This window comes from Coffea eugenioides, chromosome 5 (genome assembly GCF_003713205.1).
Source record: "Coffea eugenioides isolate CCC68of chromosome 5, Ceug_1.0, whole genome shotgun sequence".
Lineage (NCBI taxonomy): Eukaryota > Viridiplantae > Streptophyta > Magnoliopsida > Gentianales > Rubiaceae > Coffea > Coffea eugenioides.
Genome location: NC_040039.1, coordinates 46521180 through 46546359, shown reverse-complemented (window position 1 = coordinate 46546359; position 25180 = coordinate 46521180). Strand labels below are relative to the sequence as shown.

General features: G+C 36.6%; 2 protein-coding genes across 3 annotated transcripts; one reads left to right on the top strand and one right to left on the bottom strand.

Annotated features, from left to right (window-relative positions):
• The first annotated feature begins 6754 nt into the window (after window positions 1-6754).
• LOC113772526 (endoplasmic reticulum oxidoreductin-1) lies at window positions 6755-12148 on the top strand. The gene is made up of 10 exons (XM_027317138.1): window positions 6755-7182; window positions 7685-7816; window positions 8857-9115; window positions 9413-9523; window positions 10047-10165; window positions 10474-10578; window positions 10684-10886; window positions 11312-11435; window positions 11558-11742; window positions 11875-12148. The coding sequence occupies exons 1-10, from the start codon at window positions 7021-7023 to the stop codon at window positions 11894-11896; spliced, it is 1422 nt and encodes a 473-aa protein (XP_027172939.1). The 5' UTR covers window positions 6755-7020; the 3' UTR covers window positions 11897-12148.
• A 663-nt stretch (window positions 12149-12811) lies between these two features.
• Window positions 12812-18856, bottom strand: LOC113769949 (kinesin-like protein KIN-14Q). 2 transcript variants are annotated; one of them, XM_027314292.1, is made up of 18 exons: window positions 18662-18856; window positions 18502-18579; window positions 18243-18326; window positions 17580-18163; window positions 17320-17470; window positions 17126-17193; window positions 16826-17036; window positions 16548-16624; window positions 16340-16439; window positions 16160-16258; window positions 15899-16075; window positions 15411-15690; window positions 14773-14934; window positions 14478-14693; window positions 14361-14398; window positions 14037-14200; window positions 13813-13938; window positions 12812-13652 (listed from the first exon to the last, which is right to left on the bottom strand). In XM_027314292.1, the coding sequence occupies exons 1-18, from the start codon at window positions 18741-18743 to the stop codon at window positions 12828-12830; spliced, it is 3522 nt and encodes a 1173-aa protein (XP_027170093.1). In that variant the 5' UTR covers window positions 18744-18856; the 3' UTR covers window positions 12812-12827. The 2 variants fall into 2 exon arrangements, with proteins under 2 accessions (XP_027170093.1, XP_027170094.1); XM_027314293.1 differs by having other exon boundaries at window positions 18243-18323.
• Between the last annotated feature and the right edge of the window lie 6324 nt (window positions 18857-25180).

Below are 25180 nucleotides of genomic sequence, written 5' to 3'. Positions count from 1 at the left end.
CCTTTTTGTTTATTTTTTTTACCGTCGAGTTCAAGATGCGAATTTTGTGTCTACTAATTGAAATCGAAAAAATATCGAAGGGGTGAATGGATAAAAAAAAATAGAATATAAAACGAAATTTAATTGGATGGTATGGGCTTGGTATTGAGGATATAGAAAACTAGGAAGGTAAATGGACCCATGTGATGGGCCCCCCATTTATTCTGGGACCCAGGTGTAACGTTAGACGATGCTGTCTGCCACGTGGTCAACACCGGGCCTACAATGTCGCTTCTTCCTTTCAGCCCAGATACATTTCTCAGCTCAAAGTGAAATTAATTCTCTGAAAACTTAAAGTATATAAGATATGTTAGGATATTATAGTGGTAAAATACAAAAATAGGAAATTGTTTCTGGTACATGGTATAATTCATCAATAATGTCTTACCTATCGAGTTAATGCTTCATAATTCAGGGAAAAAAATATGCACAAATAATTGATCCTGCCATTGGCACGTGATCATTGGGTGACGATGCCCAAATTTGTTTTCTTGTATTTTTTTTTTTTTTTTTGGGAAGCCATCATTTTCAGCACGAGATTGTGGGGTTTAGCTCAAAGTTGCGGTAACTCGGCTCTTGGGCTTCTATCTCAACACTGCATTCGGTGGCAATTGGTTCCTCGAAATCAAGATTTGTTCTGGTTGTTGAGAAACTAGCATGTCAAGATTCATACGTATGCATGGGTGGCTGTATTTGGGGTGTTTTTTTTTTTTTTTTTAAAAAAAATAAAATTAATGCAATAAGTGCATCTTTCAGTAAATATATTCGTGAGATAAAAAGGTGATTGAAAAAAATAAAATTTGTATGATATACAATCTGAACTCAGTAGTTAGGTGACATTGATTAAGTGACGCAACACTCCCTCCAATGTAATTTATATCATTTGAGATTTTAAATAATCAGAATTAGAGAGCGGAAATACTTAAAAGATAGGGACAAAGAGATAGGATAATGATAAATTTAAAAAATTAGTAGTTGAGAGCAGTCTGTAACTCAAAAGAATCTGTCATCAAAATTTTCATTCTGCAGTTATGTTTAATCATTGAATTATTTATTATTATTTTTTTCCAAAAATAAATATCTAAAAAAGACATGTCCATCCAAACACATTTCTATTTGGAGTCAAAATAGTGTGTTTACAAATTCAAAATGTTGCGCTAAAATAGTTTTATTAGTCTTTCTTTTTTTTGGTCTTTCAGAGCCAAAATATTTCGTTGCACATGTGCTGCCTGAAGTTCATGTTAATTCTGTTTTGATGATTTTCATAAGGTTACTTGTGTTGATTGGTCTCCATTGGATCGTTTTTTTTACTTGATCAGAAACAAATTCAAGTGGGATTTGGAAGGAAAATGCATCGCCCCAAATGTGTCTGCATTAAAACCCGAACATGGCACAAATGCATGTCCCTCGAATTATGCGACTGGGACACATGATGTGCTATGTCCATATGGGCTCCATGAGAACGGGTCACTCAGTAAAATCTGCGACTAATGAGATTAGAGAGCCTTGGTTCAATTAGTAACAACTGGTCACTGTTTTTAAAAAAAGTCGAGTATTTTTTTTTTTTTTTGCGCAGTAGGGTATCTGGGCCCATGGACTGGTAATACCGTACGGCCCAACTAATCCCTACTGCGGGCTGGGAGCGGCTCGCCCCAAGCGTCACCAGCCTCGGTAATGCCGGGATTCGACCCCTGGACGTGGCTCTCCCCCAACTGGGACTACAACCACGGAGCCGAACCCGGAAGGGACAAAAAAAAAAAAAAGTCGAGTATTTAAATTTTACTATCGATATAAGAACTGTGTTAGTAGATGATCGATAAGAATCTCCGCAAGCAACTTGCACTCTCGAAGGCATATGCTGATTTGTGATGATGATTAAAGTCGAATCCACTCAAACTTTTAATTACAGAAAAAAAAAAGATTAGAGCAATCCAGACAATATGGCTATTATTGAATTTGTTCCAATTTGAGTGCAATTAGCCACCAAAGTTGATTTCTTAGAAGAAGAGAAATTGAAGGCAAGTGCAAAGGTTTTTTTTTTTTAAAAAGACATTTCATACAAGGAGGAGGTTTAAAAGTTGAATAAGAACTTTGGTGTTACACAGTTAATATCACTCTTTGGACAGATGTTTGAATTCGACTTTCATTCATTCCTTTCGTTTGTCTACAACGTGCATCACAAAAGTCCTAGGCGTGGAATTGTTCTATGTTCAATCAATTATGGAGGCACTTTGATTTCATAACTAAGCAAGCTATGAACAATGATTTGGGACTTGGGAATGGGAATACTTTTGATACTTAAGCGAGGAGATTAAACTTTAAAGCACACATGCATGCATAAGAACAATGGCAGATTAGCAAGTCAAGGTAGACAATTTAACTTTTTTGGCAAGTGCAATGTATCAGTCCAATCAATTAATTGTGCTTAATTGTCAAATAGATTAATTAGTACATGGCCATTAAAAAAAAAAAAAAAAAAAAAAGGTACATCGAAACTCATTGTTTGCTGCTAAAACATGGAATTGTCTAGTCCTTTCAGATCCCTCCCCACTTCTCCACATTATCACATGGATCAACCTTCTTTACTACTATTATTAGTTCAGTTCCAGTCATATGAACTCCCTAATCATTACTTAGATCCCACACGCATATAAAGAATACAAAGAATGGAGTAGGAAGAGTTAAGAAAATCAACTACCACAATAACAGAGTCAACTAAAAAAGATGCTGTACTAATCTTCTCTTAAAGAAAGAGCAGGACGAGGGATGGTCTCATACTACAGTTGGCTTAGGCTTCCGTTTGTCTCCTGACCCACCAAATTGGATGCATGAAATGTCAACAAACAAGCCGTGATTGGCAAAAGAAGCCAAACATCGATCAAAAATATGCCAAACAATGAGAGACTTTAGAAGAGGACTACTGATGACAAATTCCATGACCCTTTAAAGTTTGAACCCTCAACTTGCTTAAACCCTAAATGCACTGCTTAAGATGCTCAAGAAAAAAGCTTAGCAGATATGAAAATGAAAGAATATTGAGAAGGGAACCAGCCTGGTGCAAATGTCCTTGTATATGTGTGTTTGAATGCGATGTCTGCAACATTTTGTCTGCAACAGTTTTCAATTCACATAAACCAGGATTGAGAATTGATCAGAAATGACGGCTGGTGGTTGAAATGAGAGTGAAAGCCACATGGAGCAAAATACTGGATTTTGTGGTGATTAGATTTCTGGGATGCCAATAGGGGGCAGAAATTGAGGGGCCACAAGTATAGAATAGACTGTCAAAGTTGTCTTATGCGTTCCTGATGGAATTATATATATATGCTTCATCAGTACTTAAACAAGAAATAAATCTCTTAATTAAGGATCCCCTGCCAAACTACCATGAATCTATCTTATCCTACCTATGAACCAAAATTGAAGGGGTTGGTCAAAAACGTTGCCTACTTTGCAATTTCAAAAATATAATTAAGGCATGAACGGTCCAAGTTTGATCAATTCAATGAGTTGAGTTTCATGTGATGATAAATGAACAGTATACATTTCAATTGTGCATATTCCTGCCAGCAATAATGTCTACAGCCCAGTTTCTCTTCACCGATGGACATTCTGACAACCAAACAACACCGCATTAATTGTTGCAATCAATTAACAGCCTAAACTACCTTATGAACAGTGAGAAATACAGCCAGCTCAAATTTTTGTACTTTAAACTCCATCAGTCAAATTTTTATAACAGCGAGAAGATGCTTCTGCAGCAAATTATCCAAAACAGTATGATATCTTTCTTCCTCCTCAACCAAGTTTGTCCCTGATGTCCTGAAGTAATACTTATTTGTTTTCATGTAGTTCAAGAATAAGACTTGAAATCTCCAATGGGAATTTTCAATGGAATAATTTGTGCTGGTGGTTGCCTGATTGAGTGTGCATATTGTGCAAGAGACATGATTTCGACCAAAAGTGCCTAATTTAATTGTGGAAGGGCCATAGAGTCAGTATTATACATCATTTTCAGGTTCAAGGTCATAGAAATCAAGCAAGCTTTTGTAGGTCATGATTGGCGATTTTGGAAAACCAGCAACACCAGCAATCCACATGGAATTAAAGAGCATTATCTAAAGAGACTGAACTATCATATACCCCATTCTCCATTCCACATGCATCGACATGATGATTAGCAGAATGATTTTGATAGCCAACAAAGATCAGACAGACTCGCTGAGTATTTGGCTGTAATGAAATCTGACAATATATCTTGCAACAGCTCAATCAACCAGGATATTGAATATGTGGAGAGCATGTAAGTGGTTACTAACCTCCTCTTGGTTCTTCCAATCCCTTGACAAAGAACATAAATGAAGGATCCTGATTGAATCCAAAGCTGCAGGATTTTCCCAGACAAACTTCAGCAAGATATAAAACACTGAGGCGCTGGCGGCAGCATCAAGTAATTTTCAAGCAAATGAATAACTGTCAACGCCCCTGCATAGAAATAGGTGTTAAACGAAAAGTATTCGACTTCTGCAAAAGAACAACTGGATTCCTACATCCAGAAGATTATTTGAACAGTACAAAGAGACTGTAGTCCCGGGGCCTTCTGACTGATTGAAATTAATGAGCATGCATAATACGTATGATAGTGAATATATTTATGTTCACGTTTAGGCTAATTAATGTAATCTGCTTGGAGACAAACTTGGAAATAAGAAAATGAAGTCAATAATCTCAGAACATCACTGGGTGCATTAACCCTCAGAGGTACATAGACTTTCTTGCAGAAAATTTACGTTCTAATACTTGAGAAATTCACACTGATTTATGGAATGATATAATTCATGAATTTGAGTAGAACGCTGATAGTGATTAATGATCAGGGTTTCAGAGTCGATTTCAGAAAACTGAATTTCTAAATGTTCTCCAGTCCTCTTGCCTTCTGAAATTTGATCCATCCTCAGCTCATTCAGATCTTCATGAAATTTTTTCTCAAGACGAACAGTCCAATATGGAAAGATTAATATTCTGAACTACAGAATGCGTTGGAACAAGAGCCATTAGGACATGCGACTGTTAGTCTTGGGAACTAAAGATGAGCAGAACATCAGATCATAATTTGTCATTACTACTTGTACATAAAAGGATTTGAGCATCCATCCGGTCGCAGGAAATGTCAAGCTCCTGAACTTCATACTCAACCACGGTGCTAATCCAGGCATCAGGTTTATATAAGATGCGTATTTGAACCCCCACAAAGAATGGGAAACTGAATATACTGAAGCATCAGATCAATTTTCTTTTATGTACAAAACAACAGAAGATCATCAAATCCAAGGTTGCTCATATGCACAAATGTTTTCTGCTTGTCCATAGTTTGCATTGTTCTGCACAACCTTTTGGCAGACGCATTAACACTCTAGTTACTGTTCCATTTCTTCGAACATTGGAATTGCGTAATCAGCGTACTTTATTCCACTCTCTCCTGAGAGAAGACAGAAAAAAATTGGTATCCATCAAAGTGGCAAATACTCAAAACTAGTTCCTTGTCCTGAAGCAAAATGTTGAATCTTGATTCTCCAAGAAATAGTGGTATGAACTCTGGTTCTTACTCGCCACTTTCAAGGTTCACAGGTTTAGCAGAAAAATTAGAGACTTGAACACCAGAAGATTTTCACCAATCAACTCGAAAGTAGAACATGAGTTTACTCTTAAACCTGTCACGCTATAACAACAGAACATCTGTGTCAATATGCAAAAGATCCTTCAACATTGATTAATTGTCAATTGTAAGGTATTGATGTTTCAGAGTTTCAGAATTTTGTTGCTTATGAAAGTGCAGCGGGCCTGTTTCGATAGGAGATTATTTAGAAAAAAAAAAAAAAAACGATCTGAAATTTGAAAATTGTGTTTATAATGTACGCAAAACAAAATCTGAAGTTTTTTTAACCTCCATCAAAATTCTCAACAACTTGAAGTAAAGATACAGACTTTATTTTCTTACGTTTCGCCTTAATCACGATCAAAACAAAACAACAACATGTACATTCTCCTAGGTGTGAAATTATGCCAGCAAGGTCAATTTGATCTTATTCATCCCCGTACAACTGTTTTAAGTCTACACAATTCGCAATTCACAAACGTATAAACAATAACCAGGCTCTTCTCCATTATGCATTTCTCATGATCCCATTGCTAGTTTCAAACTTCCAACACTCAAGTAGTTTTTACGTCGTCCAAAAACAAAATTCCAACAACAAATAAAAACAGAGGCTTATTCTATACAAATTTTTCTCATGACCCCTTTTTAGTATCAGATTAAAATTAAACCCAGAAATATATATTCACAAAAAATTAAGGAAAAACGGAACTTTTGCTGAAAATACATGCATTAAGCCTTAGGTTGATAATTAAACTTGTGGGCTTGTCCGGGTTTAAGAGGGGTTTTGGTTCCCTGCTTGGATTCAAGAGGGAATGAGTGGACGGACCAGGTCCACAAGGCCAGCATGGCTCGCCTATTCAGTCCTACGTGGCTAAAAGAAAGCCTTCCTATTGGACAATCTTCGTCATTTCCCGTAAACTAACTCACTTCAATGAATTCTTTAATGGGAATTATCTGATATCCCACGTCCTTTCCACTCGCTACCAATGAAGGTACACTCCACATGCCATCCATAACAGCCACGTGGATCAGTTAGAGAGAGTGTACACACGGGCATCTTAACGAGAGTATTATTCTCCTTTCTTCCACGGTTCCACCCGCCCAACCAAAACTGTTTCTTTGTCAAAATTCTTTCTCTAATCTGTGTGCGATTACGCGTTGAAATTTCTGACTTGACCCAAACTGATTTACATGCAAAATCTAGAAAACCCGCCAAGGAAATGTTCAGGGTTTTTCACATTTTATAAAGATTCAATCTTTTTGTCCTAGAGAAGAAAAAAGATTCAGTTTTGGTTCTTTTAACGTTATATATGTGAATTACTGGAATGGTCGAAGCTGAGGTTATAATGAAGAAGAAGAATGAGGAGGAGAGGGGTGGAAAGAGGAGATGGGGTTGGGCTGCAATTGGGGCAGTTCTGATGGTTTTAGTTGCAATCTCGATCACATCAAAGTATACCAAGAATCCCAATTCTTGCCAGTGTGCACAGGTTTGAATTAGCACTTTTCTGTTTCTTCAATTTGTATAACTAGTTCTGTTTAGCGGAAATAATTTCGGTCTTGATTTGGTATTTTTGTGTACTTATAGGCCCATTTAGTATAATGTTTTAACATTTTTGGAACATTCTTGCTGGAAATGTTAAAGGGTAAAGTTGTGGTTGGAAAAAGGAATAACCTTTTAAGTTGTATTGTGGAGCTGGATTGTGCTTTGTATTGCATTTTTCTGTGAAAATCAGCTGCTATTCCTTGTACTTGGGTACTGGACCAATTGCCAACTAATTTTGGCTTTTAGATGTAGAAGTCATACTTACCTAGAAAATGCAATAAGTTTTTAGTTCTGTAATTGTAATGCTCGTTGTTCTTTTCTTGATCAAAGTGTATTACATGTTCTGCACATTTTAAATCTACAAGAATGACTGCTTGATACTTGAACGTATTAAATTTGTTAACTAAAGTTGTTATGACTCGACGACTCCTGTTCTGGTGCTGCAGGACTCTAGAAAATATACAGGCATAGTTGAAGACTGCTGTTGTGATTATGAGACGGTAGACAGTATTAATGGTGCAGTGTTGCACCCTTTACTCCAAGAACTTGTCACGACTCCATTCTTCAGATACTTTAAGGTGCAATGCAGTTTTGTGTTATCCTCAAGCAGTAGCTGTCTGTATAATCATCTAGAAGTGTTATGGCTACAATGTTTGCTTATATTCTGGTTTGAGTGTAAGTGTCCTAGAAGAGGAAGGATTTTAACTGCTGTTATAGCAAATCTTATACTGTGAAATTTTCTGTTTTTTATCATTTTGGAAAGAGAGGGGGCTGAAAGGTAACTTGTTATAAGGCTGCTAGACAGAATATCTGATGGGGCTGTATGCACTTATTTAAGTTTGATGATCTGTTAATACATTGATCAAGACTTTTTCCTCATAGATAGCAAAACTGTTGCAGATTTAGGAGAATTTAAGGCATTTTAACCGAATAGACGGGACTATGACACATGAGAAGTCAAATTCCACTTCACTAGTTTCCTCAAAATTGAAATGGCTCATGATACCTGGAGAGAGAGACTGACATTTCTGGGACATTTAAATGGATGCTTATATGGATAAATTTGACTTTTTAGGTATCCGCAAACTATTTTTTATTTTCTCTAAAGAAGAACGCTAGTTTGACGGAGAAGTTGTAAAAATTCAAGTGTTGTTAAATCAAAGTGATGACTTGCAGAATGCCAGTATAAGTTAATGGTATTTGTTGGTATTGAAAAGTATTGGTTCTTTGTTTACATGTTTCTATGCAATGGAGGATAAATACATGAATCATGTCTTCACTGCATAATATGTTATGATCAGCTATCATTAATGGTTCATAGGTATAATTGCAAAGGGTGCATGGACCATTGATGTTCTTTGCTGTATCTCCAGATCTAGGCAAAAGAACATACTTAGGTTGCAAATAATTATTATTAGAAGCCTCATTTTGGAACCAATCCCTGAATATCTCTTGTAGTATGTAATATTTCATAGATTCCAACAAAGGGAAGTGGATCTGCTCTACTGGTTTGGATTATCTTTTGTTCATCCTTAAACAAAGATCTGAAAGTTTCAAGGCAATTCAAATGTTAAAAGAAATATCATTGTAACTCTTTCAGACGAAAACTTTGCCACAGGTTAAGCTGTGGTGTGACTGCCCTTTTTGGCCCGATGATGGTATGTGCAAGTTGCGGGATTGTAGTGTATGCGAGTGTCCAGAAACTGAATTTCCTGAACCGTTTAAGAAGCCATCACAATATGCCCTGCCATCTGATGATTTGAAGTGTCAAGAAGGAAAACCAGAGGCTGCTGTAGATCGCACCCTGGATTCTAAAGCTTTTCGGGGCTGGATGGAAGTTGACAACCCATGGACAAATGATGACGAGACTGACAATAGTAAATTACATCTCATTTTTCTTCGTTATTTATTTCATGAAACACAAATAATGTCATATTCAATGTGGATTCACCTTACCAAATCCTCAGTTGACTGTATCCTTGCATATTTTCTTTGGCGCTTAATTTGTATTTTTCTTTTTCTCTTTCTTCTTAAATCCTATTTCATGATTGGACATTTGATTATTTACGGAAAGGGATTGGTAATGTCATTATGTCAACATAAGCATAATATGTCATGATGGAAAAGTGGTTTGTTGAGTTGCAATTTAATCATCTGTTTGTATTCCTTTTTAGGTGAGATGACGTACGTAAATCTTCTACTGAACCCTGAACGTTACACCGGATACACTGGACCATCGGCCAGAAGAATCTGGGATGCAGTATATTCTGAAAATTGTCCACAATGTGAGTTGGTTGTCCTTCTGAACAATTTTGAGTCTTTGTTATTATTAATTAGTTTAGATGGGTGTCATGATAGAGATAATTCCAACTAAAACCTCCAATCTCATCACTAGCTACTCCAATCTGGGGCTTTGTGCTGTAATATCTGTTATCTTCTGGCTCATTAAATATTCTGCTTGGTCCGATGAAATGTTCAAAATTCATCCTTGCTGATTGACTTCCTTGCTCCATGCAATCATGTTTAGATGCCAGTTTAACTTATTGGAACTTGGATGTCCTGTAATGAAAGATATATTGTTTTCTATTTTCTTTCCTTTATTGATCGAATTAGTCTCCTTGATGGCAAATATTCCCCTAATCTGTAGACTAGTCTAAAAGAACAAAATGATAACCTATACCAATGTTTGTTGTCCTGCAATAGGTTTTTACTGACTTATTCTGTCTTGAATTTCACCACTTTTTTTTGTTCTTCGAGAACATGATTTTTCTTGGGTCTTCTCATCAGAGTTATTTATGCTTGGTGCAGATGCTTCTGGAGAGAGTTGCCAGGAGAAGAAAGTTTTGTACAAGTTAATATCAGGACTCCACTCCTCGATTTCAATTCATATAGCGTCTGACTACCTGCTTGATGAAGCAAAGAGCCTGGTTTGTTCTTCCTCAGTTATCTTCTTATGCCAGATTTTTTTTTCCATTTTTTTTGCTTGTTATGTGGATCAATCTAACCTGCTTAAAGCGACTGTAACTCAGGGTCTCACTGTTGAATCACTTGCATTGATAGATTAGATATTTAGGCCATATTTTTGTAAGTGTTTGTGCTGGAGGTTAGATATTTGTGTTGAATCACTTGCATTTGATAGATTAGATGTTTGTGTGACTGGCCAAATTAGCAGCTCAGACTGGGCTACTCAGAAATAAATTCCTGTTGCCTGATTAATTTACTTGTCATTTTTCAGTGGGGTAAAAATCTTGATTTGATGTACGACCGTGTTTTAAGGTATCCTGACCGTGTCAGAAATTTGTACTTTACGTATCTTTTTGTTCTGCGAGCTGTGACAAAGGTGAGAATTGCTGCTCCATGTCTTACTTTTGTAGAATCTGTCCATAATGCTTCTTGACTGAAATTTCTTGTATCCTCATTTGTCAATCTTTTTGGTATTTTACAGGCAAAAAATTACCTGGAGCAGGCTGAATATGAGACTGGCAACCATGATGAGGACCTCAAAGCACAGTCTCTTATTCGTCAGCTACTTTACAATCCAAAACTGCAGGCTGCCTGTCCACTTCCGTTCGATGAAGCAAAGTTGTGGCAAGGCCAAAGTGGACCTGAACTAAAGCAGCAGATTCAGAAGCAATTCAGGAACATAAGGTCTCTGTTCTCTCTATCATTTGTCTTACTTATCTTCAATACGAAGAGCTGCCTCACTAATGCGAGCAGGCAGGGTTTAGCAGTACCTATGTTTATGCCTGTTGATACCCTTCTATTTCTTGATCGGATTATTTTATTGATGCTATGAGAGTTACTTTTCTCTCCACCCTTCCTTTGCAATTACTATAGGCATGCACAGTTATTTTTCTTTCTATCTTTCATTTGTTTCCAGTTATACTAAATTAATCCATAATGGAAATCCTCTTTAATTTTTCTAGGCTCACATGAGGAACAGGTTTTACTTAAAACTATTCTTGTCAATCCTTGGAGTTGTGCAACATTTTTTCCTTTTATTTTCTTCATCACTAAAAATATATACTGTATCATTTCATATTTTTGGTGTAAAAGTTTATTCTTAATTGCAGTGCCCTGATGGATTGTGTTGGATGTGAAAAATGTCGTCTATGGGGAAAGCTTCAAGTACTTGGTCTAGGAACTGCACTGAAGATTTTATTTTCTGTTGATGGTCATAGCCAATCAAACCAGCCTGTGCGTATCTGATGTGCTTCACTTTGCATCGCAAATAGCTTTTTCTTCCATAAAAACAGCTGTACTCAAAACATATCTAAATATATTTATCTCTGTTTTATTTTCTGTCTTTATTTTGACAGCTCCAATTACAAAGAAATGAAGTGATTGCTTTGGTAAACCTTTTGAATCGACTATCAGAGTCTATCAAATTTGTCCAGGAAGTGAGTCCTTCAATTGAAAAGAAAATGGACGGCCTGCTTTCGGAACCTATTGCAGAGGAATTTAGCTCATGGAGAAGGATATGGGAAGCTGTAGGAGGGTTCTGGTACGTCGTTAGTTTTGCTTCATCGATTTAACTCTCCTCGCTTGTCTTGGCAACTGAGTTGCTGATAGCTTTGTTAAAAAGAATATATCCTAACAAATGTATTTTTCTTTTTCTTTCTCTTCTGATCTCTAGGTTGAAGAAACCTCAACTATAACCGGCCCTCTTCAATTGTTTCAGCATCAATTTTTGGAGGCAATGTGATGTTCGGGAATTAGTTTAGGAGACAATGTAAAAGCTCAATACAACTGAGTCAGTTGAACTTCAAGGACTGGACTAGCAGTTTGCCAGTGTTTTGGAGTATAATATCAGTTATACATTGATAGAGGCATATTTTTGGGAATGTAAAATGTAAAAACTGTATATTTTGAATGTCAGAAATAAATATAATGAAGAGTTCTACCTACCATACGTGGTTTTTTGCTCGTCAAATTTCTGTTGGGAATGCTGTTTTCTCTTCTTCAATTTTACAAGTTTCATTGCTTCTCATTAGGCAATGGTAACTTGTAATTACAGATTATAATTCATAATCTGCACCAATTGGTTTTTCCGTTCCCTATTCAGACAATTGATCCAAAATTAGTCACCATAACGTTGATTTAGGGATTACTGAGAAATATATGGAATCCATAATCAAGGCAAATTCTAGTCTGCGCTTTTCTGATCGGAAAATTAAAACTTTTGCTGCAGAATACTCTGTAGATCAAGGCAAGTTAGTCACCATCATGCCCCCATACAATTTAAACTTTGGCAAATTGAGCAGCCCCTAAGCCCAAAAGAATAAAAAACAGATCTGAGGTTCAAATTCTTCAAGGCAGTAGAACTTTGTTCTTTCTCCTCCTGTAATTCTCCCGACAAAATGGTGTCGCTCCATCAACACTGGTCAATCAACATTTTTGTTTATAGAGGGAAAAAAACCATTCTTTTTTAAGTGCATAAGATACATAAACAAGTTTTGCCTTTTCCTGAGTTGAATCCCGCTCTCAAAGCCTATTCATTGAATAATCTTAGCAAATCACGTGTGTCATAACATATCGTGTTAGTCTAGATACAAGAAGGTGAAAGGAAGAAGAAGTCGAAATCGTGCTTCATAAAATAGCTCTTGCTGCTGTTCCAATATTCCACCCTCTCTCCTTCTCTCTCCTACTTTGCAATTGTTGCGTGTCCTTAGCTACTCTTCTAGCATTACTTAGCACTCTATGAGCCATTCTCCCTCGGCTTCCAATAGAGACTCTCACCTTCTCCATTCCCACATTCACACCAGCTCTTCTGATGTGCTGCTGCTGCTTTGGCGACTTCATCTGCATTTTCTTTTGGATGCTTTTTCTCAGTAAACTGCTCAGCTTCTTAGTTCCAATTTTATTTTCTTTAGGACTGTCCCATGGAGTCGGTTCAAGCGGGGAATCATATTCAACCCCATGAGCATCTTCTATCTTGTCAGCCTGTATGGGTTTCAATGCTAAAAGTGAAGAAGGCATCTTGGCTGTTGATGGCACACTTGGCAAAGGAATTAGAGAGTTGCGTCGTGGAAGTTGTGCAGGTGGAATCCTTTGTGCACCTGGACAAATAGAAGCTCTGCCTGTCCGCTTTGGCAATGGGAATTGCTCAGTCATCTCAGGATTATTTTCTTTCTCTATCTCATTGTGTTTGGTCAGGCCATCAAAGGTAGGGAAGGAAGGAACTTTGCAGTTGTTCTCGTTATTCTGACGAGTTATATTTGACTGTTGATCTTTATTCTCACCAAGCATTCGAAAAGAGTCAAGTGTTCTGGATGCAAGTGGTGGCCTTGTAAGTGCAGAATTTTGCTCTTCTTGCTGTTGTCTCGCGTGTTGTTGCTCTTCTGCTATTTTAGTATCCACGTGCTGCCTTGCTAGCTTTCTCTCTACCAGTAGCTGCGACTCCAATTCTTTAATCTACAAAAAGAACACGTATTTTTCAGTGACATGCAGAAAAGAATCTAGAATATCCTTCGAACCTTTTCATGAAATGCAACACTAGTTTGATCTCTAAATATCTAGGAAGGCTTTTTCCATCTGCCAAAAAACTAAGAAAAACATATTCCAACAACGGTACCTTGTCTTGCAGGTTCTTGTTTTTCATATCTTTCTCTTTGATCTTTATATCTAGGCCCTGAACGGTATCCTCCAGCTTCTTAATTTGGAAGTCTTTGCTCTTCATTTCTTGCTTTATCTTTTCAACCTAATAAAAGGAGATAGTTCTTTTTCAGTTTGTAAAATATTTACACAACGTATCCTAAGTGTGAAGAAATAATCTACAAGGATAGTTTCTGTCGACACCATTTGTTTGCATCTCAAGAGCTCATTGTTTTCTACTTGCTTCTTTGCAGGTCCCAACTCTATCCCTCTGACCCTACTCGCAAAATTTAGTGAGCAGAGAGTCTCACTCAAATCATTCTCATTGGGACTAATCTGTACAAACATCAACGTCTTTGAATCTCCACCTGTAGATGGAAGGAAATATACGCATAAGTTAGTTGATAGCATTTTGATTCTTATAATAAATTAGAGTCTGGATGATTTGTTTAAACATTGTAATAACAAGTAAAACTATCATAATTATATTGCACTCTTTTCATAGTTAGGATAATGCAAATGAAATACCTAAAGAGTCTTGAAGCAAGTGAGTAAGCTTGGAGTTCCTGAAACAGAAACAACAGAAGATACTTAGAAGTATGTATCTTAGCCTTGATCTTTTTGAACATTTTCCTCGGTTAATACCTGAAAGGTATGTGCGGACTTTTAGTTGCAAGAGCAGATATCACATCCCCAAGCGCAGACAGAGATTTGTTGATGTTTTGGGTCTCCTTTAATCTTTCACCTTGAACTTCTGTCTTGGCAATCCTTTCACTTCCAGCTAGGTCAATTAGCCATAGCTTACTTCTTGTGCATTCTCCGCTCAACAAGTTCTCTCCTTTCACCATCACACAATGTATGCTGATAACAAACAAGATACCAAGTTTTAGCCCCCAAAGCTACTCTTTGGTACATGATACAACACTATTAAGGAACTGACCAATGTGACCGGCTACTATGCTCATTTGCGCTGGTTGATCCAACGGCCCTTCCATTGCTACCGGTTCGAAGGACTTCCCAGACCTCTTTCATGTTGTTGACCTGAGCTTCAACCAATCCTGGAACAGGATGCATTCCTTCACCTACTTGCTTTACTTCCAGTCTAAAAGCAACCATCCAAAAATATCATTATGAGATTCTAAAGATTGTTTTGTCAGCGTATAATATTATTTTCAAATAGGAATTTTCTTAAAAATAGAGATCCTGAGAAACAAAAGGTGCTTAAATGACATTATATGCTGCCTACTGTCTTGGTTTAGCTGTAAAAGAGAATGACCACTTGTTGCTTATCATTCAGAAGCTACTTGATATTTATTCAGAACATTTCATGGTAAGAGAGATATACTGGTTAGTCAAAATTGTGAATTACTTTGTCTTCAGGAGACAAACAACTGAATTCTTATCATAATTTGCAGAAGCAATTGCCCCTATTTTGTCTGGATTAATAAGAAATGTTGTAAAAACGTTTCCAATAGTAAATGTAATCTGGATACCGTACTATGCATATAATGTGCAACGTTTGTGATATTCCAAGACTGAAAAAGCCGAGATAGAATAGGAATCTGAATCTTAAATTACCTCTTTGTGCTGAGTCCTGAATCACACGCTAGTAAATCTCGAATCTGCTCGTTGTAAACTTCCAACACACTCACAGATATCTCATACCAGAAAGTGCTTTGTCGCTCATCAATTATGTGAAATAAAGCCTCAAGCGTTCTATAATTTACACCACGCGCCTCTTCTGTACCTTCCATGGTAAAAGTTTTTCCAGTTCCAGTTTGACCATAAGCAAATATGCACACATTATATCCATCCAGAACAGATGTGGCAAATGGGGCTGTATCCTCAAAGACATCAACTGTTATAAGAAACAACATAAAATATGAGGATATATTAGTCATGGAAAAGTAAAATGGACAAGTAAAAAAAAGATAAGTTGACTTTAAATTGACTTCTACACAAGGAAACCAAATAAAACTGTCAATATTTTTAGAACAAAAATATCAACATAATCGTGAATAATCCCTGCAAAAGAACTTGCAAAATGTACTAATCCTAATGGCTACCTTGTCCTGCCTGGGGGCTAAAGACAGAATCAAACTTAAATATTTTCTTCGCAAGCCCATTTGATTTTACAGTCAGCTCTCCATCCTTGGCAGCTTCAAAATCTATTGCCATTGAAGCTCCTGAAGCAACCTCTTCACCATTCAGGGGTCTACACCGACAAAAGACCCGAATATTTCCTGGAAAGCAAGAAATTGCAAACCATTAGATTTGTTATCCCAAGACATGATGATGATTGAACTCGTATAATATCTAGGATCAACCTTTCAACTCCAGAACTTTGTTATATAACTCTTTTTTTTCCTTCGAGCTTTTGATAAATCTGACCTTAAGGTCCTCATGAATCTGTACATGTTCTTCCACTGTAAACAGAATTACACAAATCAAGATCTTATGCATATAGGTTGTCAGTCCAAAACCATCTGCTGAACAAAAGAATTTACTTTTGGATTGAATTGCAGAATTTATGTGATTCAACTCTGCCAAGCATCCCTTATATGTTAAAGCCTCTTCGGCAAGTTTGACCTGGTCCATTTTAAGAATCTGCAGAAAGAAAAGTTCTACACCAAATAAGAAAATAATAATGGCAGCAAAAGAGGACATATTAAACTCACATATGCACATAAAAAAAAGCACAATTTTTTTTACAACCTTCAGCTTTCTTGTCAGGTCTCTCAATGATGAAAACCATCTACTCTTTTCTTTCACTTGTCCTTCAATGGCAAAAGCTGCAAGGGAATAATAACCATCATCAGATTTGTAAAAGTTCCAAACAAATGGTATAAAAATTCTACTTCCAACATAATTTGTTTTTTAAATCCCAGTAAAGTAAATAATTGATCCATTGGTGCTAATGTGAACAACGTAAAACACAATTATAACACATAAAATGCATGAATTAGGACAAATCCATTATAAAATATCTGTACCCAATGATCCAACATGCATTGACTTGCGCATGAGCTCATTTTGAAGGTCCTTCAAAGATCTCCAGGCTTCTTGACACTCTCTCTGCTTCAGTTCATTCTCTTTTTGAAGCTGAACAAGTGCCTGCTTTGTTTCCATTAGCTCTTTCTGTTGGCATTCATACTTGAGGTACAATCTTTGGAATTCTTTATCTGCAGTGTCATTACCAGTATCCTAGCCAATGATCATCATGAGAATCAAGACAAATTAAATGAATCACCTCAGCAATATATTCCAATACTCAATTAAGTTTTGACTAGTACTTTCAGAGATTTGCATTGTGGAATGTGGGGTATGCCCATAGCAGCCAGTGAATTGACATCTCTACAGCCTGATAGTTAAGTGTGGAATACATAGTCAGCGCTTGAGAAAGCTTATTAGCTTGGAATGACAAAAATATTCAAAAATATAAAATACGTGCAAAGGAAAAATCAAGTTTTAACAGCAAAATCCTTACTTATTGAAATCCCACAAAGTATTGGATTTCCAACAACTCCTTCCAATCTGATCGATAATCCTTCCTCACCCTCAACACGAGCTTCAATATCCAATAGAACAAGGGGTCTGTTTCCACCAACCCGTGCATAAATGTCTAAGCTGGAAACAACCTAAGCAAAAGAACTCAATCAGCGGCGAGTCAGTGTTCAATTCATAGGACAATATTTAATTCGTTTTGAACCTCAAGACTATTCTTCTTGAGATTATAAGATTTCTTACCTTCTGCTCTTGAATGAAAACATCGAACACCCTCATTCCTGATGGACCATCAATGAACACAATCTCAGCAAAATGCAAATCCACTCTGTAGAACCCTGGCCCCATAGTTTTTAAACTATATGTAATGTTTCCAAGTCGTGCACTTTGGTAAAGATTAAAATCTTCACTATCCCCAACTGCAATCCTAGTGTTTGTAGTATCACCTCCACTGAAATACTGGTCCTCTGAGAACTTCACCCCTTGAGGAGAGACAATGACATCCGTTGAACCAACATTAATGCTCATCAAAGGCATTGAGGTCTCTGGTGACTCCTTTTCAGTCATCGGAGGAGTAGGAAGCTCAAATTCAGCTTCTTGAGGCACATTTCGATCAGTGGATGATTGCCACAACATTGATGATTTTGTAACTTCCGGGTTCTCAGGGGAACCGTTTTCACCATTGATTCCATTTTCCAGAGAAACCACAGTTGAGGCACCCTTAAAAAACTGAGGTGAATCTCCAAATTTTTGTCCAGCAATATCAGGTGACCCAGTGCAGATAACCAAATCAGGCGAGGTTAATGAAAACCCCAACATTGCCCGCCCTAGAGTTCAATGAAAATCTTTAATCAATCCAACAGCTCAACAAGCCTAAACAATCTCAATTATCTCAATAATCCATACCATCAAGAGCCCTTTTAACTGCAGAGTTACTAGAATTCTCTCCATACATGTCATCTAAGCTTCGTTTTCTCCAAGAAACGCCTACTACAAAAAATAAGATCCTTAGTTCAACTTCCTAAAAGGATCAAAGAGAGGGGAAAAGAACAATTTTGATAACATTCTTGGTCGTAATTCCATGCATATTGCCAGATTACTTTACAACGTTACCATTTTATCAAATAGTTGGCGTCCATAAAGCAAAAATAGTAGTACAGATTACCTTGAATTGAATTGGGACTGCAATCATCAGGATCAGCCATGACAGAAGTTGTTGAGCTGCACAATTGATTTAAAGGGTCTGCAAGTACCAAATCAAAAAACTCAATAAACTTCAAGTTTAAAGTGTACAGCAAAACAAGATCAATTTTTTGCTAAACCACCTGCAGAGTTGAATTGTTGTTCTTTTTCTTGAGTACAAACGTCAGTTATAAGAAGTGGGTCTAGCCATTGATTGTCTTCCATGGATTTGAGATGTTATAAGGAGGAATAAAGGAACAGTTTGAATTGAAAAAGAGTAAGTGGTAATCAAATGCAAGAAGAAAGAGAAAAAGGGATTCAATTGCTTTTCAACAGAGAGAAATGAGAGAGGGAGGTTCGAAAGAAAGAAAGAAAGTTCCCTTTGAGAGGCCGTTGATTTCGTTTCCGACTCGATTCCGTTACGATGTAATCGACCGTTGATCTTTTTAAATTTGAAATTTCTAAGCCGGGAGTGCTATGAAGGAAAAATTGTTAGAATGGTCCCTCATAATTTCAAGGCTGTGTATATTAGTCCCAAACATTTCCAAAAAAAAAAGATGATTTTTTTTTTTTCAAAAAACGTGTCTGACCTATTATAAATAAATCATGAGAGTAGGCATTTTTTAAGCACAGAAATGAGTTATTGGGAAAGTTTACAATTAAGCAAAACAAAAGATGGGTCTATCCTCATTTTATTGTGTATCAGTACATTTATTATCTCTCTTTCACGTATAATTAAAATTTCTTTGTTATATGGGATAGTAAAAGTACAAGGCAATAACTAATGTCTAACATGCCTGGACATCATTTGATTTAGAATTTCTCTATTTCAACTCAATATTCAGTTTATCATGTTTCCAAACATAAAAGTATAATCAACTGAGGTTTCAAAAGTTTTTCAATATTCATGGTATGTATCTCCAGTCATACAAATGTTGCATCAAGTGTTAGACAAGCTATGGCACTTGTTTTGTTTGCTAAGAGTGGCTGTAGTTTGTTATAGTGTCACTTGAGACTATATTGGATGTATTACTTTGCCGCTTGAGACCTTTTTCTTTGCTTATCATTAATGAGCTATATTTTGCCTAAAAATTGTTAGATAAACTAGCAAGAAAATTGCAAAAAAAAAAAAAAAAAAAAAAGGAAAAACAAGCAGTGTATGATAACTAATTCACTAATCTACCCTCTTACACAAGGCTGTTCCCTGCCAATTCTTCTGGATGGAAACTGGCAAAAAGATCGCCACATGTGCAAATGCACATATTAATAAAGTCCAGTGGCAGAGCAAGAAAAAATTTTCAGTGGGGGCAAAAACAATTCTAAAATTTTTTATCTACTCCTTTTTTAGTTTTTTAAAGAAAAAAATATTCATCAACAAGTACAAATGATGCATATATTTCATGAAAACGTCAAAAGATAAACTCAAAATTATTAATGTAATAATAATTTTATTTCAAAAGCAAACTAAACCATTTACAATTGCTCATGAGGAGTTTTCATATTTTGATAACGGTTTACAACCTTTTCATTTTGAAATTCACGAAATATATTTTTCTCAATATACGTAACTAAACAATTATTTATCTAAGTGTCTTCCATTTTATTTTGTAACCGATTCTTCATCATATTCATCATTGAAAAAACCCTTTTTACGGTAGCTGTAACAATAGATAAAATCAAAGACAACTTTAAAAGCATATAAACCAATAGATACACAAAACTCCAAAAGGCACACTTGAAATTACATCAAATTTTATAAGTATTATAGAAATTTAAGGGGAACAGTGGGGGCCTATAAATCAATAAATACACAAAACTCTAGGGGCACAGCTAAAATTACATCAAATTTTTATAGAAATTGTAGAAATTTAAGGGGGCCCCAGTGCCCCTAGCGTAAATCCGCCACTGATAAAGTCTGGAACCCACTGCCAGCATGCATACAATCTCATTAATGCACAATGACGGTGGTATGCTCGGGTGTGCTTTCCGGGAGCTTCAGGCTGCAGAACTGAACAACAATTCTGGGTCCAAGAATCTGATCTTCATCTACCAAATGTGCGGTTTTTAGCAGCGTTAATGCCGACCAGAGCCTATGATAACTCCATGTCAGTTGTCCTGTCTTGAAGCAATTTTGCAAGAGATATTTTAAAGCATGTTGAATTATCTTGCTACCATTATCTGTGTAATGACAGGCAAGAGTTAATTATTGAAGAAAATCTGCAGGTTTGATTCTTTAGAGCTCGGTCGACACATTACGTATAGTTAATAACGTCTGGAATGCATTTCTACCATCCATACACAAAATCCCATCGACGCACAACGACAGTGATATGTTTGTGTGCGCTTTCTGGGAGCTTCAGGCTGCTGAACTGAATAACAATTTTGGGTCCAGGAGTCTGATCTTCATCTACCATTTATTGACACATGTGGGGTTTTCATCAGCGTTAACGCCGACAAGAGCCTATGACAACTCCAAATTAGTTGTCTTGTCTTGAAGCAATTTTGCAAGAGATATTTTGAAGCTTGTTGAACATGTTATTACCATTATCTGTGTAACCACAGGCAAGAGTTAATTATTGAAGAAAATCTGGTTTGATTCTTTAGAGCTTGATTAACACATTACATAGTTAATCCGTTACTCATTAATTATCACTGAGTTAACTTGGCATATACGGTTGATATTCCAAGAATTACAAGTTATGAGTTCAAATTCCTCTTCTCCCTTTGCGTTTCTTAAATCATACTCGTCCCCTGTCCCAAAAAATTTTTTTTTTTTTTAAAAATATCACTGAGTTAACTTGAGCTTTCTAAATAGTACCGTAATGGTTATGATGAAGCACAAGGAATCGGCTATAATTGGCCTTTCTTACTAGTATCAGACCGCCAATTTTCTTGCACGTTTTCAAAGAGAAGACCAATCAATAGCAATTCTGCAATTCCGTATCTTTGCTTTTGACAAAAGTGCAAAAAGGTGTCATAGCAATTTCGTTCTATCAATTCTTCAACTTGAAGTTCAAGATGAAGACCATGCTTAACCTCTGACAGAGGTAACAACTTTTGCATTAATTCAGTTTTACATAAAGAAGGGTACTTTTACTGCGGAAAGTAGCAACTGAAAATGATTTCTCTTTTGGTCTTCAATGCAAATGTCTAAGGCGGTTGCAGTAGGAGTATGGATTTGTTGGTGATTGCTGACCACACGAATGCTTAGCTGCAAAATGCTTACTGTTCCATAGGATAAGCTCAGAGCCATTCTGATGTCATTCTGTCCTCAAATTTGATGCAATTATGTCTCATTCTGCTTAGGATGCAACACATGATGATTTTTGTTGACATGCAACCGAAAGATTTTTATCATCTTGAAAGATTGTACATGCTCGTTAAACTTGAATGAAGATTCAATTCTATGTACTGAAAGTCATGTTACTCAGTTTTCAGTAATGGAGATATAGGTTGTACAAGTGCCTTCTAAACATTCATCAGAACTGAAAAATAATGCATAAGGTATGAAGATATTAGGTAATGTTCATCCACTATTTTTTTTTCCAAACAAGGGAAGGGTGAGATTTAAGAAACAGAGAGGGGTCGAAAGATTTGAAAGCATGATCTCTAAATTTTGAAATCTCAACCTTAACCACTAGATCAAGAATCAAGACTTCTTTAGCAGTAATGTTCGTGTATTTGAACATGCACACGGGTTGAGGCAAGTCAACAATAAAACTTGCTCGCAAGTCGCAAGGACAGACTAAAAGATCGCAACTTCCTTAACGATTGAATGTGTACATTAGCCAAACGAGAAAATAATATAATTGTTGTAGATAACATGGTTCATTGTGACTGTAAATTGTGTGGAAATTGTTTATCCTAACCGTCAATTGCGCCAGGGTTGCCTTTAGAGAATTTCAAAAGGACATAACACACTTTACATAGAAAGTTACAAGTAAATAGTTGCATTGTCCCTCTCAGCTCCCATTTTGATCACTCTTGAGGTTGTGAGAAAAAGGGAACTCTGGTCACATCTTTGATGGTCCAGCAGCCCCGTTGAAAGAAATTTCTCGTCACCATTGCCCCTCAGCATCAAATAATGCTGAGTTCTCTACGTACTAATTTCAGTACAACAATGGACAACAAGAGGACCTTAATTTGCTTGAGCAACTAAACAACCCTAGTTGCTTAAAGATGGTAGGATCAGCTGATAAGTTGTTCACAATCATATAAAATTCTTGGAATCGAGAAAAAATGGGCATATATATATATATATATATATATATATATATATAAAGTATATATGGAAAAAAAAAAGAAAGTGGCAGGAAAATTTACTTTAATCCAAAAGCTAATGGCTAGGATAATCGAACTTAATATTCGACGGCTGAGCTTGAATTTAGAGTTAAAACGGATTAGAGTCTACAATGGTGTGTATACATTATCCCAAATGGTTGTCTGCATCTTTTTTGATAACAGTAGTATTGTTTGAACAGGCAAGACCACGAATCAACTATTCTTTTGGCTAAGAAGTGATGAAGGATAATGATTAAACTTTTTTTATTCCACAGAAAATTCAAGTATTTATGATGCTTCATGAAGACCATGAAAGATTAGAATGAACTTAAAAGCAAATCTTATCAAGATTATTGGTCCCCTCCAATATTGAACACCATGCAAGAGTACTCCTGTGTCGTGTTCCTTATGGTCTAGTCAATTTCTTGTGCTATCGAAGATAAACCCGCCATGCAATTAATGCGAAAGTAGAAGGCGGCAGTACAGTTCAACAGTAGCTTTTCAGGCAACTACGTGTGGACCACGTTACAAATACTTCAAGCACTATAAATTAATCATCAATTTTGGTGTTCTCCTCAGCAACCCATTTCTCATAAATTCTTCTTACTTCTTTCTCTCTTTATCTCAATCTTCACTTCAGCTAAGATTTATGGTCTTCTTGGCCTACACTTGAAAGGAAAAAATGGTCAAATTTCAGAAACTAAGGTTTGTGACAGAAGTTGCTCCTCCAAAGCTCATCTCTCTGATCAAGCGTCCATTGATTAAAATTTTGGACACTATTAATGAAGAAGAAGATCATGTCTCCGGTCTTTCTTCCTCCTCCGATAGACCGAGAGATTGAGCATGATGATATGAAGGTTCCTAGAGATGAATCATGTTGGAAGAGGTTTCCTCATATGTACGAGCTTGTAACTTCTTTGCTTTTCTTTTCTGAGGGCTGAATTTTCACTGCAGTTTTTTGGCGGTGGAAGATTTTAGTGCCCAAGATATTTGACTTCCGTTCAACCCTCTTCACCACCATGTTTTTAGCCGGTGCGAAAGAGTTGTGTTCGGTTTCTAGTTTTCGAGGGAACCTTTTGTTTTATGTAGTAGAAGCACCTGATGTTTAAGCAGTGAAATAAGATGCGTATGTGGTCTTAGAACTTGCACCAGATTTTTTGCAATTTCAATTTACACTTTGATTTGATTCAGTTGATAATACTAAGCTAGGAAAAATGAGTATTACTGAATAATGGTGCATGTCATCTCTGATGATATCATAAAACCTGAACCGTATTTGGAATTGTCAAGATCTCAAGCTTCAACTTAATAACACGAAAATTTCCTTAAACTCAGAATCTAAACCGTGTTTGGTATTGTCAAGATCTCAAGCTTCAGCTTCATAACACGAAAATTTCCTTGAACTCGCTTTCAAGCTTTTGTGCTTAAGAACTAGGGTAATTACTCCCCCCACCCAAAAAAAAAAAACCCCAACAAAGACATACCAATATGTTCATAGTATCCGACAATCCAGGCTTAACAGTAGGAACATATCCAAGATTATTTGCATCCTTCAGATGAGCCAAGAGTTTAATCCATCCAACTAAATGGGAGTTTGTTCAGCAACTAGAGATTCTCAAGTCCCAGTACGCTGAACCATCGAGCGTACCGTGTAAACATTATTTTGGAACACAAACAGTGGCTCCGTTTCAATTACCTTTTTTTTAAAATGTTTTTCGAAAACTGTACAGTAGTTATATAAATGAAAAATTTTTACTGGAGATATTTTTAGAGATGTTTTTAAAAGTATTTTTAAAATCCATTTTGGGGTATTTTACAATTTATCACTTTTTTGAGACTTTTTTTAAAAAAAATTTTACCGCACCCACCACACCACCCCCTCCCTCCTCCTCCCCACTTTTTTCTCCCCTTTCTCCTCCCTCTTTCCTCTCCCTCCTTTCCCCCTGCCCCCAAACCCCTCTCCCATTTGTAGGTGGTGCCACTCTAGCTGTTACCTTCTTGATTGCGGTTAGTGGAGGGGAGGGGGGATTGGGGGGAAGAAAAGGAAGGGAGAACTGAGGAAGGAAGGAAGGAGAGAGAGGGTCTTGGGTGTGAGGATGGTGGTGGTGGTAGTGGACAGTGATGGGTGGTGGGTAGTGTGTAGAAAAAGAAAGTGAGAAATTTTTTTTTATTTTTTAAAAATATTTGAGATGTGTTGTATTTTTTGAATTGTTTTGAAGTTTTTTTCAGAGTTTATTACTAAAGATGTGAAACACAAAAGTAATTTTTCAAAAAAATGTTAAATCCAAACGGAGCACAAGCGAAGGCTTTGTGCCATATTCTGTCTCACAAAAAATCAAAAGTTTTCAACTAAAAAAGGATAGTAAGGATCCATTTAGCTT

Bases quoted from the DNA above. Each gene is read 5' to 3' on its own strand.
- LOC113769949 (XM_027314292.1), bottom strand. From the start codon at position 18,743: ATGGAAGACAATCAATGGCTAGACCCACTTCTTATAACTGACGTTTGT. The intron at 16,625-16,825 runs GTACAGATATTT...ATTCCCTTGCAG, and splicing joins AATGCATGTTGGATCATTGG to CTTTTGCCATTGAAGGACAA. The intron at 16,440-16,547 runs GTTGTAAAAAAA...TTCTTTCTGCAG, and splicing joins ACCTGACAAGAAAGCTGAAG to ATTCTTAAAATGGACCAGGT.
- LOC113772526 (XM_027317138.1), top strand. From the start codon at position 7,021: ATGGTCGAAGCTGAGGTTATAATGAAGAAGAAGAATGAGGAGGAGAGG. The intron at 9,116-9,412 runs GTAAATTACATC...ATTCCTTTTTAG, and splicing joins TGATGACGAGACTGACAATA to GTGAGATGACGTACGTAAAT. The intron at 9,524-10,046 runs GTGAGTTGGTTG...TGCTTGGTGCAG, and splicing joins TTCTGAAAATTGTCCACAAT to ATGCTTCTGGAGAGAGTTGC.